This window comes from Saccostrea cucullata, unplaced genomic scaffold (assembly GCF_032062105.1).
Source record: "Saccostrea cucullata isolate Sc308-1 unplaced genomic scaffold, CSIRO_AGI_Scuc_v1 ctg239, whole genome shotgun sequence".
Lineage (NCBI taxonomy): Eukaryota > Metazoa > Mollusca > Bivalvia > Ostreida > Ostreidae > Saccostrea > Saccostrea cuccullata.
In genome coordinates this window covers 507814-523399 of record NW_026939884.1, presented here as the reverse complement: position 1 = coordinate 523399, position 15586 = coordinate 507814, and the positions used below count along the sequence as shown (strand labels likewise).

The window sequence follows — 15586 nt, the reverse complement described above, 5'->3', positions numbered from 1 at the left end:
TGACGAGGTGTGGCACTCGAGTATTATTTATTGACTTTATGTAATTATTGATTATACATGTATAATAGTAATGGTGTGTACAGTAATTATGTCCTACTGATTTCCTCTGTTTTGTAGGTCGTGCCCAAACGGAGGAGGATAACCTGGAGGTACAACAGAGTCTGGCGGAGGGACCAGAAATGGACAAGAGAGGTGAATGTTCAGCATCATTTACAAGTACATTTGAAAGGGGGCAATTTAAAAAAAGATAACTGATATCCAAATGTACATTTTTTTTATCAATAAAATATAATTTTGGACATGATAAAATGCTGAAAGATACATTATTATGGAGATTTAATATAGATATTAATCACTATTTTCACAGGGATTATAATTATGAGCTACATGAAGATATTAAACTGAAATAAACATTGTATTTTAGGAGCAGACCCAGCAGCAGAATACACCACCCACCACCCAGGTGACCAGTGACGGACCCACCAAGGTGCCAACTGTCACTGAACCCAAACAGGTAAATTAATAACCAGGAATCTTAATCTAAGTGCCCCAGTTACTTATTGACTATTTCTAATCATTTAGGGTTATTACTTTTAAATATCCCTTCAAATTGGATGTGTATAACTGTTTATCTTAAACCCCTGTCACACCAGGGCTGCGTCCTCACGGCGACTGCACGGCGTCCTCAAAATATGCAAAACGCCGAGGTGATCGCAGTAGAGTCTCCTACAGCGCCGTGACAACGCGGCGAGATCTCCACTGAACGCTGTAGGGTCGCATAGGGTATCCTAGAACGCCAGTGGACGGCGATCACTTTGGGCATGCACAAAGTACGCGCCGTGTGATCGCGGTCTGATAAGAACGCAGTAGAAACGTAGTATGATCGCTGTAGCAGCGCGGTGAGATCTCCAACAACGTAGTGGGAGCTCCGTATGAAGGCCGTGAAGACGCACATGATCGCGGTACGAACGCAGTGATAGTAGACTGCGCTTCCACGGAGACCTCACGGAGATGTCGCGGAGTCCTTGGAGATGACACTGCGTTTCTATCGCGTTTTTACGGCGCGTCTAATGAGATTTGTCGTCTTGTGATTTTTTCGACTGCGATTACACGGCGACAGCACGGAGTTGTCACTGCGATCATTGCGCTCCCATGGCGTTTCTACAGCGTCCATGGCGATCACAATGCGCTTTCACGGCGTTGTTAGGGCGTTGTCAGACAGCTCACGAAACAAGAGCAATGAGATCATATTTTGATCAGCAATAATTCCAACGTATTTGTTGCACTAGGAGCATTTAAGTGAAAAAAAAAATGGAAGAGAAAATTACACCAGAACTTCTTCTGTTGTTTCACTTAAATATTGTAAAAAACTTTTCAGTGTGTTTATTTTTTTTTTTACATTCATAATAAAATCAAAGAAAATCTAACAACACATCTGAACCGATAAAATTGAAAAAAGAAGTTTAATCATAAAACTAATAAAAATTTAGTACTTAATTATTTAAATAGAATATTTTTAATTACTAAGAATATTTCTTGGCATGATTAGAAGTCTTTTCATCGTGTAACTTGAATCGTTAAACAAAAATGTTTTACATTCCTTCTGAAAATATATCAATGAGTATAGAACGCATTGTGAACGTATTGTGAACGCAGCCAGCGCAGTGAGAACGCCGTGAACACGAGGTGAAAACTCCTAACGCGCCGTGAAAACTCCGCGTAAGCGCAGTCAATCGCCGAGAGATGTCCGTGGGAACTCCGTGAGATCGCCGTAGAATCGCGTCCGTCGCCGTAGGGACGCCGTGACATCTTCATATTGTGAAAATTTACAGAAAATTGTGCAATTTTCCTGCGATTCCACGGCGATTTAAAAAATTTAACAACGCCGTAATGACTCCGTGTGAACGCAGCTTGGTGTGAAAGGGCCTTTAAGTGTCCTACCGATTTGTTGAAATGTTTATGAATCAGCACTGTTTAAACTTTGGAATACTTCTTTTCTTTGGCGCTCATATACACATTAACTTTGAATATCACACTACATTGTCATCATAATTATTCATCTGAGACAGCAGAATACTTATTTCTTTATCAGAATACGTCTTACTTCAGCAACATTCTTATTTCTTCAGAAATATTCTTGATTAACCGAGTACCTCTTAATTTTTTTTATTTCTAAGCGAATTTTCAACCTATCCCGAGATAATTCCAGTCAGAATTTGATTCAATTGATTCTTATTTAACAGCCTGAGCCACCACAGTTCCTGAGGAACTACTGGAGGACCAACCGGGTGTGGAGACGGGACATGGTGTGGACCCGAAAGGTAAACAGGGTACAATTGTCCTCTGTCATATTGGTGACAATCAGAATCAGGCTAGCTATACAGTCTTTTAAAGGTAGCAGTGTTGTACACATAATTCTCTGTAATATGCTGCCATTTGTGATGTATTGCTGATGGAACTATCACTGTTATGGAAGGAGTTTCCAAGCAGCAGGTTTGAGTCTCTTTTACTCAAGCTGATTGAACATCCAAAACTTGCGATACGGAAGGCAGACTGCGTGTTTTGACTGGTTGGATTAAGATTGCAGAAGGGATCCAAGATCAGGGTTGCTTGTCCAGGTACCACACTATACAAGGTCTAGTCTACAATCCTGGAAGAACTGGTTGTGGACAGAAGAGATAATCATTTTAGCTGGGGATCATGGGACCTAATAGGAGGTCAACTGTGGAGTGGTGCTAGGACTAGGTTGAGGCATACCATAAACTGTACTAATGTGTACTGTGAAATCACAAATTTTGGTGGGTGGTTCATTATCATTGTTTTCGAAGTATGAAGAGACATACGAATTCATATCCACCACGAAATGTATAATGTTACATACATCACTCCTCAACAATTCTTCATCCATGAATCCAAATCCCCATGAGGCAAGAGTTTTTACTCAAACCGCAAAAATTTGACCCCAGGAAAATATGTGATTTTACAGTGTCTGACCATTAAATCAAATACACTTTGTGAAAAATCAGGAGAATTTTGTCCAATTTTAATACGAATATAGGTACATGAATGATGTAGATTATACTAAGTTGCATACTTCTTTTTATTGGTATTTTATTTCGACAAATGGTGTTAAATGCCATAGTCACTTAAATTAAATATCTTTGAATTGATTTTGTCTCCTGCAGTTTGGTATGATTTCAGTAAGACTTTGTACACAAGTAGATACATCTTTTTATCTATTGTTTTTTGATTTTGACAAATTGTGCTGTCATTAAAGATAGAAACAAGTTTATTTTTTCTCAAAAAGTTATTTTTCTTACACTTTCGAACCAATGCCAATAAGTTGATGCAGGAGTAGACTATGTTAAAATACAGTATGTCATATTAATGTAGCGTAGCGTTTTTTGACTGTGATAAATGATGTTACCATGGTTACTAAATTTCTATATACAGTACCTAGGTAATTCATCCTACAGTTAAAATTTATTTTCAATTATTAGTCTTGATACACAAGTAGACTATACTTTATACTGAGAAAAATAATTCTATGTCTTGCTTTTTTTTTAATTATTCGATGTTGCCATGGGATACATATGTACAATAATTACACTCTAAAAAAAGTTTTACTTGTTGCTTTTAAAATAAGATATTAGATTAAGAAAAACTAGTAATTATTAGTAATCCATTTAGTCAGAATAGCAAGTAAATGACTATCATTGTTAGTAATTGTAAACATAATTAGTAATAAGGATGAATTCCTTTACTTATAAAATGATTTACTAAGTATCAATACTTAATAGGAATTATATTACTTAGTAAATGAACTACTCATTTTTAGTAAATCTTTATTACTTAATTTAGAGATAATATGCTTTCTATTTACTTGGTTTTATGAATTATTACTAAGTAAATGTAATTCTGAAATTAATTAAAATCCAGAATATTATTACTTAGGAGAATACTAAGTAAATGAAATACTTATCGTATTTACTAAAATCGACATTATTTCTTTGCAATTGTTTTATTATATTTAGCAATAAAACATTTAATTCCAACATCAAAAGCCTTCTAAATTGAATAATTTGTATATTTTTAAGGACCATTTTAAAAATGGTTTAAAGATTCAAGTACTTAATACAGCATTTTAATTAGTATAACTTTTTTTTTACATGAAGGATTATTTAGAAGAAAGATAACTCCTCCTCACAGACAATTAAAATGAAAATTTAAGAATTCAATCCTGATAGTAATTAGACTACCATTTTTAAGTAATTATTTGTATTGCAACTGCTCTGATTTTTCCTTGATTCAGTAAATAAATTACTGTTTTAAGTAAATCAATTGAATACAATTTAAACAAGATGTGTTTGTGAAACATTAATGCCCCCATATGGCAAATGGTCAATGTTATTGGTATCTAATGAAAGGTCCTGCCACAAAAAATACATATCTCAAATATGGAAGCACTAGCCCCAACCCTTCAGAAGTTATGGTCAAGTTTACCAACTTTGAAATGTATATCAAACTCCAAGGTCAAGGACAAAGAGTCAGATTTGGTGGTACCCAAAGAAAGGTCTTGTCACAAGGATGAAATATGTAATGTATGAATGCACTAACCCCAACCTTTGGAAACTTAAAGTCAATGTTTGCTTTTTAAAAGTGGGTCAAACTCCAAGGTCAATGTCAAAGGGTCAAAGTTCTTGGTATCTAATGAATGGTCTTCTCACAGGAATTACATATATGTAAGTATGAAAACCCTATCCCTTATCGTTCAAAAGTAATGGCCAAGGTTAAAGTTTTTTCACAAGGATTGAAATCTCCAAGGTCAATGTCAAATGGTCATGGATGTTGGTATCCAATGAAAGGTCTTTCAACAAAGAGTATATATGTGAATTAAAAAGATATGGCTAAAGAAAAAGTTTGGAATTTGTAAAAGTGGGTCAAACTCCAAGGTCAAGGTCAAATTTGGCGATACTCAAAGATAGGTCTTGTCAAAAGGAATGGACATGTGAAATATGCAAGTCATAGCTCCGCTTAATCAAAAGTCATGGGCAAGGTTAAAGTTTTTGCGGACAAACAGACAGACAGAGAGACAGACAGATAGACACGACAAAGACTATATACCCCCGAAACTTCGTTTACGGGGCAAAAAAATATTAGCTATATATATATAGGAATTAAAATAAAATTCTGATATCATTATTTTTTTTTCATTATAGTATATATATAGTAATTAGACTACCAGATTTAAGTAATTTGTTCTGCAGCTGCTCTTAATCCTCCTTGATGCAGTAAATAATTTATTGTTTTAAGTAAAACAATTAAATATAGCAATTTGAAAATATTTTAGTAATAGCTAGTAATTAGTGGTAAACTGTAAGTAAAAACCAAGTAATATGTTATTACCTACATACACAAATTTAAGTAAATATAAATTACTAAGTAAAACTTTTTTTAGAGTGTAGATTTTTCTTGAAATTCTCTTTTTTCTGTTTTGGTTGGACATTAATAGACATGATATACAAGTATTCTATACTACTTGATAAGTAAATGCAAGTAGAGCTTCTAGTACATGTATTTGTATAAATAAAATAAATTTTAAATTGAAATCGTCTGAAAAATCTTTCTGAATTTGAAGACAACTGAAATATCCATGGAGGAGTCCTAACAAAACTGTAAATTTCTGCAACCTGAATCCAAATGTTGTCTTAATTAATAGAATGAGAAATTTAAGATACTTTAAAAGTGACTGTCAAGTCCCATGGGCCTCTTGTTTAGATAAAAAATTGTATTAAGAATACATAAAGCTAAATCAGGTATTCAAAGGTAAATCCAGGTAAATCCGAACCAGAAATCAGACTATAATTGCTATAAAAACACACTTCACACCTTTTGTTCTATACCTAATTACAAATGTGTGCAAAACGGGAACACACCGAATATAAAAAGACATAGGTAATCATGCAGAAATTACAGAGCTCACCTAAATGAATGCAATGTCCTAAGTAAGACAAAGTCCCACATTAAACTAACAATCTTGAAGTTTACATTGTAAGATGCACAATTTAAGGAATTTTGATCTGTTATAATAGGTTTGCAGTTGTTTGGGAATAGACTTGTACAAAAACTTCAAACTAGACATCCAACAAGTAATTCAAATCCAGCATCAGATGAAATTAGTTTGAGAGCGTTCATCACTTGATCCATCATCCATGCAAACTTGTTTAAGAAAGGCCTTATAGTTTCTTGGTAATAGACCTGCACCCATAACTTTAACCTGGTTCATTATCTGGGATATGCATGTCAGATCCAGCAACCAATAAAAGTCGATAAGTGTGTATCCTTCGTTGTATCATCCACGCAAGTTTTGTCAACATGGAGCTTATAGTTACTATAGAATGAATCTGCTCCAAAAGCTTAAACCTGTTCATTAATCCGTAAAATGTAGGTCAGATTCAGCATCCAAAGCAAGTCCAGTGTTCATCCTTAGATGTATCATCCGTGCAAGCATGATCAATATAGGGCTCATAATAATTTGGAAATGATACAATTTAGATGTGTCATCTAAGCAAGTTTGGTCAAAGTATGACTTACAGTTACGTAGAAATGAAACCTGCACCAAACACTTCATCCTGGTTACTCATCTGGAAAATGTAGGTCAGATCCACCATCCAAAGCAAGCCTGGTAGTATGCACCCTTAGATGTATCATCTATACAAGTTTGGTCATCATATGGTTCATAGTTACTTGGAAATGAAACCTGCACCCTTAAACTGCTTACTCATCCAGAAAACATAGGTTAGACTTCGCATCCATAGCAAGCTCTGTTGTGTGCATCCTGAGATGTATCATCCTGATCAACATAGGGCTTATAGTTATATACTTGAAAAAGAGACCTGCACCAAAAACATGAACTCCCACAAAACACATTAACATGGTCATTCTTTTGCTGAAATTGCAGGATCTGAAACCTTGACTGGTATAATGAAAGACAACAGAAGCATCCATTCATGCATGTCTGATCAATATATGGCATAGAAGTAGTTAAAAAGAAAAATGTACAAAAATTGTAACCTAATATGCCCGTGTCAATGCAGCGGGTATCACATACGCTCCCCCAACTTCATTGACTTGAGCTTAAAAACAAGAAAACACTTCCAAAGAAACAAAAAAAAGTCCAAACTGCAGTTACTGAGTTCTCCTGTGTTGGCACCACGAGACCAGGGAGAAAGAGCGGGCAGATAGTCGTGTGGAATTATGGGTAAAAGGTCAAAGGTAAATTTATTCTTTAAAATCATCAATCATAGGACAGTTAGTCACAGCTGAGAAATGCAAGTATAATACAATATGTTTATAAATTGCATTACATGTATATGTTTTACGGTCAAAGTCATCATGAAAGAGTCTTTTACCTGCCCGTCGTCTTTCAAAAATTCGGGTTTGGGTTCATTATTCATTGGCAAAGGGGTTGTGTTTTCTATAAAGGCTTTTTTCCTATATTTGATCTTTATTAAAGTGTGAAAAATGGCTGTTTATCCTGATCAAAATAGTTATTTTGCAGTTACTTAATTTATAACAATTTTAATAATTCCTTCTTTCTTTATTTTCATAGCCATCATTAGAGCCAGAGGCCAAGACTGCTGTTGCTGTAAGTACTCAGACACAATGTAATAAACATATACAGCAATAATTTATAATATTGCTCAGTATAATATCCACAGTGTGTATTTTATTTTGCATAGAAATTTTTGTCTTGTAAAGAATTTTTTTTTCAAATAAACAGAGTATGACACTTTGGTACCTTTCTTCCAGGAGGCTGACCCACCCTCTCCCTCTTTTGAGACTGGACTCGGTGAGGTACATACTGAGGTCACCACTGGAGCTTCCCTGGGTGAAGACGTCCCTCCCAGACATTCCTCTTTGGCTGATGAGTCGCATCCTGCCCCACCTTCCGATGTCGGATCTACCTCACGTGTGGAGATTCCTCTCAACTCTTCCTCTGACGAGCCTAGAGCTGCCACTGACAGGGTAGGTGTAATCAAAAGGATAAAAAATCTTACAAGAACATGTATCATTAAGCTCCAACAAAGCAATGAAACCGTGGCAAACAAAACTTTTTTGTACATAAAATGGTTTATTCAAAATTTTGCGCAATCACTGGGTATTGAGTTGTAGGCCTATTCATGAGTTAGAGCGACACACTTCCACACTTTATATTGTATTTATATATGATTTCTTAGCAGTATTCATGAATTAGAGCATCAATGTGTCTGTGCCAAAGCCGCTAAAATATGAAGCCCGCATATTTATGAAACCATACAGTATAATCTAAGCAAAGTAAAGTCAATATTTGAGAGGAGAATAATGGCTGCTTTGAAGAGATACTAGAAAGGCAAGAAAAATAAGTGAAATTCAATAAATTATTTTTTCAGAAGACTGATGGCAAGCTGCCAGAGACAGAGAGATTGGTAGAGGACAAGGCAGGAGGGGACGGCTGTACAGAGACGAAGCCGACAGGGGCGAAGGTAATGGGAAATACTAGTAGTCGTTATCAATTACAGATATATAACATATGAAATGTCTACATATGTGTCTATGAAATAGTTGTCTGATGAATATTGTATTGGTTTATTTCAGGAGCGACCCACTTGCAAACGTAAAAGACCAGACCAACCTTTCGTGCCTTCGAAGAGACAGAAGACTGCTTTGGTAGGCATTTTGTTGTAATATTGACCACTTTTAAAAATGTATTCTTCTAGAAAATTCTGTTATTCTAGCAATTTTATCATTTTTTCTGAATTACTCCATTTGAATTCTTTTCTTTTTTAGCTTTCACCGATGGAGATTGAAATACAGTGCCTGGAACGAATGTTTGCTGCCTTGAGCTTGTAGGCCCCAACTTTTACCTGTGTGACTATTCAACTGACCTAAAACTTCTGACATCTGCTGTATGCTGTTTTGGGTTGGTCTGTTTCTCCATATTTTCTAGCTATGTCACACAGGTATGTGGTCCTACATCTCTTTGTATATATGTTACATATTTCATACTGAATCAGTGTAAATAGTTTTGATTAAATTTTGTTATTTTACATATTTGACATTGACATTTTTTTTTCATTTTCGTTTTTTGATTTATTATATTCTTAATTTTAAATTTGTTTGGCATAATATTTTTTTCTCTTTTTGAAATAATGTAAATACTTGTTGATTTTTTCCAATAAACATAAAAGAACTTTTTCTTGTTATGTTTTTATTTGATGATGGAGACATATATCACATGCTGATACCTTCATATTATTCTATTAGAAGAGCACAGTAACTCGGCAAAATGGATTCTGGAGTATAATAGTCTATAGTCACATCAACATTGAAGGATTAAATATATTGCTGTTTAAAGAGACTATAAACATAGGTTCATGTAATCAGAGATTACAGAGCTCACCTCAACGAATGTTGTCTTTTAAGTGAGGCAAAAAGTCCCACATTAAACTAACAATCTTGAAGTGTACATACCAAATTGCAAAATTTACGAAATTTTGATCTGACAGAGCTTGCAGTTACTTGCATGGAAATAGACTTATCCAAACACTTGAAACTAGACTCCCATCAAGAAAATGTTTTTTTTCAAATCCAGCATCTTAAGCAAGTTTGAGAGTGTTCATCCATTGATGCGTCATCCATGCAAGTTTGGTTAACATAGGCCTTATTTTTTCTTGGTAATAGACCTGCACCCATAACATTAACCTGGTCCATTAGCTGGGAAATGTATGTCGGATCAAGCATCTGAAGCAAGTCCATTAATGTGTATCCTTATACATGTATAATTCATGCAAGTTTGCTCAAAATAGAGCTTAGACCTCCATAGAATAAACCTGCTTCAAAAACTTTTAACCTGTGCGGAAAATGTAGGTCAGATTAAGCAGCACAAGCAAGCCTGGTAGTGTGTATCCTTAGTTATATCATCCGTGCAAGTTTGGTCAACATAGGACTTATCGTTACTTGGAAATGGGACCTGCAAGTTTTCTCAACATAAAACATAGACCTCCTTAGACCTCCTTCAAAACTTGTTCACTCATCCGGAAAATGTAGGCCAGATCAAGCATCTGAAGCAAACTTGGTAGTATGCATCCTTGGATGTTTCATCCATGCCAGTTTGGGCACATAGTTTTTTTTTTAGAAATGAGACCTGTACCAAAACATTAACCTGTTCACTCATCCTGATAAATGTAGATCAGATCTAGCATCAGAAGCAAGCCTGGCAGTATGAATCCTTTTATGTATCATCCACGCAAGTTTGGTATAAAATGACTGATCGTTACTTGGAAATGAGACCTGCACCAAAAACATTAACCTGTTCACTCATCTGAAAAATGTAGGTCAGAACCATCATCGGAAGCAAGCCTGGTAGTATGCATCCTTAGCTGTTCCATCCATGCAAGTTTGACCAACATAGGACTTATCGTTACTTGGAAATGGGACCTGCAAGTTTTCTCAACATAAAACATAGACCTCCTTAGAATGAACCTGCTTCAAAACTTGTTCACTCATCCGGAAAATGTAGGCCAGATCAAGCATCTGAAGCAAACTTGGTAGTATGCATCCTTGGATGTTTCATCCATGCCAGTTTGGGCACATAGTTTTTTTTTTTTAGAAATGAGACCTGCACCAAAACATTAACCTGTTCACTCATCCTGAAAAATGTAGATCAGATCTAGCATCTGAAGCAAGCTTGGTAGTATGCATCCTTAGATATATCATCCACGCAACTTTGGTAATAATAGGGCTCATCGTTACTTTGAAATGAGACCTGCACCAAAAACATTAACCTGTTCACTCATCTGAAAAATGTAGGTCAGATCCAGCATCCAAAGCAAGCCTGGTAGTATGCATCCTTAGATGTTCCATCCGTGCAAGTTTGGTCAACATAGGACTTATCGTTACTTGGAAATAAGACCTGCACCAAAACATTAACCTTTTCACTCATGCGGAAAATGTAGGTCTGATCCAGGATCTGAAGCAAGCCTGGTAGTATGCATCCTTGGATGTTTCATCCATGCAAGTTTGGTCAACATAGGACTTATCGTTACTTAAAAATGACACCTCCACCAAAAACATGGGATGTTCCATCCATGCAACTTTGGTCAACATAGGGCTTATCGTTACTTGGAAATGAGACCTGCACTGAAAACATTAACCTGGTCACTCCTGCGGAAAATGTAGGTCAGATTCAGCATCTGAAGCATGCCTGGTAGATTGCATCTTTAGATGTATCATCCATGCAAGTTTGGTCAACATAGGACTTATCGTTACTTAAAAATGAGATCTGCACCAAAACATTAACCTGTTCACTCATGCGGAAAATGTAGGTTAAATTCAGCATCTGAAGCAACCCTGGTAGTATGCATCCTTAGATGAATCATCCATGCAAGTTTGGTAAACATAAGACTTACCGTTACTTGGAAATGAGACCTGCTCCAAAATCATTGACTCGTTCACTCATGCAGAAAATGTAGGTCAGATCCAGCGTCTGAAGCAAGCCTGGCATTTTCATCCTTAGATGTATCATCCATATAAATTTAATCATCATAAGACTAATATTTATATTAACATGTTAACATATGCGGAAAATATAGGTTAGATCCAGCATCAGAAGCAAGCCTGGTAGTATGTACCCTTAGATGTATCATCCACGCAAGTTTCGTCGACATAGGACATGCTTACTTGGATATGATTTACTGATTGTATGTTGTTTAACGTCTCTTTTGCGAGAAATTTTCTCTCATATGGAGACGCCACTACTCTCTGGTGGAGAGCTGCAAATTTTGTCCTATGCTACGGCCATTTAGCAGGGAGGGATTTTTTTTCTTGCCAGCACCTACTGCGACGCGGGACCTCGATTTATACGGTCTCATCTGAAGGACCGGTCACCACGTCCAACAATGGGAATAGAACCTGCGACGTAAGGTTTAACTCATTACTTCGTGACTTTAGAGCAGACGCTCTAACCACTGCGCCACGCGAGCGACTTGGATGGATACGAGACCTGCACCAAAAACATTAACCTGTTCACTCATCCAGAAAATGTTGGGCAGATCCAGCTTCTGGAGCACGCCTGATAGTATGCATCCTTGAGGCACCTAGCAAGGGGGGGGGGGGGGCAGGGTCCTTTTTCCCAACATTACTTTTACTATTGAAAAAGTTCATTGAAAGGCTGATAGCCCCCCCAACTTTTTACTACAGTAAAGTGATATTAGGGAAATGAAGTATTGTATGCCAAAAAAATTGGTAATGAACGAAGTTGGCATTGAAAAAAGTTGGCTCTTCATTAAGGTGAGCTAAAAATCATATCATGACCCCGGGGGACTGGCATGGAAACAATAAGAAAGTTTTACATTAAAAATGTAAGAAATTTCAAAAAATCTTTAAAAGTCTTCTTCTCAAAAACCACTGAACCGGAAGAGCTGAAACATATATATGGATCGAAGCATCCATATATAGGGTAGTGTAGATTCTAAATTGCTCAAATCATGATCCCCCTGGGGCAGGACAGGGCAAAAAAAGGGAATTTAAGTTTCACGTTGAAATATATAGGCAATTGAAGCAAGATTTTGTTTGTGAAACACTGATGTCCCCGTATGGCAACATAGCAAAGATTAAACTTTAATTTAAGGAAATTGGTACCAAAAGTAGGGTATTCTCACTGGAAATACAATTGTGAAATATGAAAGTAGGCCATGGTTAAAGTTTTTTCATAAGTACAGAAATCTTCAAGGTCATTTGTGAAGTATGAAAAGCCCTAGCATTAACCCTTCAAAAGTTATGGCCAAGGTTACCAAATTTTGAAAAGTAGGTCAAACTCCAAGGTCAAGGTCAAAGGGTCATATTTGGTGATACCCAAAGAAAGGTGTTGTCACAGGGTTGATATATGTAAAGTATGAATGCACTAGCCCTAACTCTTTAAAAGTTATGGTCAAGGTTAAATTTTAAAAGTAGGTCAAACTCCAAAGTCAAGGTCAAAGGGTTAAAGTTCTTGGTATGAAATGAAAGGTCTTCTCACAAGGATAACATATGTGATTTTTGTGTAAAAATGGGTCAAACTCCAAGGTCAAGGTCAAAGGGTCATGGTTCTTGATATCAAATGAACGGTCTTGTCATAAGAATGAAATAAGTGAAGTATGAAAGCCCTAGTTCTAACCCTTCAAAAATTATTTTCAAGGTTGTATTTGAAAAGTACACTGTAGGTCAGACTCCAAGGTCAAAGGGTCAAAGCTTTGGTCCCGTAAACGAAGTTTCGGGGGTTTATAGTTTTTGTCATGCCCGTCCGTCTGTCTGTCTGTCTAGCTGTCCGTCTGTCTGTATCTCTGTTTGTTCGCAAAAACATTAACCTTGCCCATAACTTTTGATTTAGTGGAGCTATGACTTTCATATATCACATGTGTATTCCTTATGACAAGACCTTTCTTTGGGTACCACCAAATTTGACCTTTTGACCTTGACCTTGGAGTTTGACCCACTTTTACACAAAAATTCCAAACTTTTACGTATGCCATATCTTTCGAACAGTAGATACCAGGACTTTTATACTGCATATATGTATTCTTTGTGGCAAGACCTTTCATTGAGTACCAAACAATTTGACCTTCTGACCTTGAAGATGTCCGTACTTATGAAAAAACTTAAACCTTGGCCATATCTTTTAAACGGTAAGGGCTAGGACATTCATACTATGTAATCCTTGTGAGAAGACGCTTCATTGGATACCAAGAACTTTGTCCCTTTGACCTTGACCTTGGAGTTTGACCTACTTTTCAAATACAACCTTGAACATAGTTTTTGAAGGGTTAGAACTAGGGCTTTCATACTTCACTTATTTCATTCTTATAACAAGACCTTTCATTTGATATCAAGAACCTTGACCTTGGAGTTTGACCCATTTTTACACAAAAATCCAAACTTTTACTTTCGCCCTAATTTTTCCACAATAGATATTAGGAATTTTATATTTCAAATATCAATTCTTGGTGGCAAGACCTTTCATCTGAAACCAAAAATTTCGACCTTGACATTGGACATTTCCGTACTTACGAAAAAACTTTAACTTTGGCCATAACTTTTGAACAGTAAGGGCTAGGGCTTTCATACTTCACATATGTAGTCCTTGTCAGATGAACTTTCATTGGACATCAACAACTTTGATCCTTTGACCTTGACCTTGGTTGTTGACCTACTTTTTACAAACTTTAACCTTGGCCATAACTTTTGAACAGTAAGGGCTAGAGCTTTCATTCTTCACATATGTAATCCTTTTGACAAGACCTTTCTTTAGAAACCAACAACCTTGACCATTTGACCTTGACACCGAAGTTTGTCCTACCTTTAAAAATGTTAACCTTGGTCATAACCTTTGAGCAGGTTGTTCTAGGGTTTTATATTTCACATTTGTATTTCTTGTGAAAAGGCCTTACTTTAGGTACCAACATATTTGATCTGCATTTGAAAAAGCTTTAGCTTCGCTTTGTTGCCGTACGGGGGCATCAGTGTTTCACAAACACATCTTGGTTTTTTGGAGAAATTGTAAGAAAACGTTAGTTAACATATACAGTGATTTTTCCCCAGTTCCATTTTATATGTATGCTTTATGCATGCTTATGTGAATCGGTTTAAAATATATCTAATTGTATACCATTATTTCAGTACTTTTTTAAAAAATTGATACGTTATTGTGCAAGAGTACATGTAGATTAATCGAGCAATTTTCAGTCGATACTTTTCTTTATTATTATTATATAAAAAGGTTTCAAGAGGTGAAAATATTCAGCGCTAATGTAAATTAAATGCAGTATTTTCTACGTGTATAATATAGTATACGATCCGCTGCTATCCTCCCCAACACAAGCGAAGATGGACAAGGCCATGGCTAAGAGGGGGAGGGGTCCAAAACCTGAAATTTTAGCAATTAAAGACGTAATCTTCGAAAGTTTTCAGATATTTTGAATTACTCTTTACATGTGTTCTAAACTAAAATGCAACAACTGATCTGATTTGCAGGAGTTGAAACAAAAATGAAAGTATTAAGTTAGTACAAAGATATACCAAGGACATTAGATGCAATATAATGTAGCCCTTCCCGATTTGTTATGATAGAGGTCCCTGGGCACATACCACTTTTTTTCCCCGAACAAAACGTTTTACTATTTACTATAGAAAATGTTTTTTGAAAGACAACCCCTTTTTGTTGTGCGTAGTATAGTCAAAATAAGGGTAATGAAGTAGTGTATAAAAATGGTTCTGACAGAAGTTGCCCCCCCCCCCCCCCGTTTGGAAATTTCCCCCCTTTTTTGCTGTTAGGTTTATAAGGTTAGTTGATTACCCCCCGCCCCCGGTCAAAAACCCTGCTAAGTTCCTGACATGAATATACCAGTATCTAATTAATTTTTTTATAAACATAATGAAGGGAGTTATCTCTCTTTTTTTATTTAAAAACCTTGAGGTAGTTTGACTAGATATAGATACTTGTATATATATGAACTAGACAGCTGATAGAACAATAAAACTGCTGCGATGGTCATTGAATTTATTTTGGAAG

General features: G+C 36.1%; 1 protein-coding gene and 1 long non-coding RNA gene across 2 annotated transcripts; both read left to right on the top strand.

Moving 5' to 3' along the window:
* The first annotated feature begins 83 nt into the window (after nt 1-83).
* LOC134254179 (uncharacterized) lies at nt 84-2503 on the top strand. The gene is made up of 3 exons (XR_009989270.1): nt 84-192; nt 425-514; nt 2244-2503. It is a non-coding gene; the product is annotated as an uncharacterized LOC134254179 (long non-coding RNA).
* Nucleotides 2504-7257: 4754 nt separating this feature from the next.
* Nucleotides 7258-9007, top strand: LOC134254197 (uncharacterized). The gene is made up of 6 exons (XM_062736744.1): nt 7258-7275; nt 7613-7648; nt 7813-8028; nt 8433-8525; nt 8638-8709; nt 8830-9007. The coding sequence occupies exons 1-6, from the start codon at nt 7258-7260 to the stop codon at nt 8890-8892; spliced, it is 498 nt and encodes a 165-aa protein (XP_062592728.1). The 3' UTR covers nt 8893-9007.
* The last annotated feature ends 6579 nt before the right edge of the window (nt 9008-15586 follow it).

What these genes read in the sequence shown, in the direction of transcription:
- LOC134254197 (XM_062736744.1), top strand. An exon ending in CGAAGCCGACAGGGGCGAAG is followed by an intron (nt 8,526 to 8,637) that starts GTAATGGGAAAT and finishes GGTTTATTTCAG; the next exon opens with GAGCGACCCACTTGCAAACG. An exon ending in AGAGACAGAAGACTGCTTTG is followed by an intron (nt 8,710 to 8,829) that starts GTAGGCATTTTG and finishes TTTCTTTTTTAG; the next exon opens with CTTTCACCGATGGAGATTGA.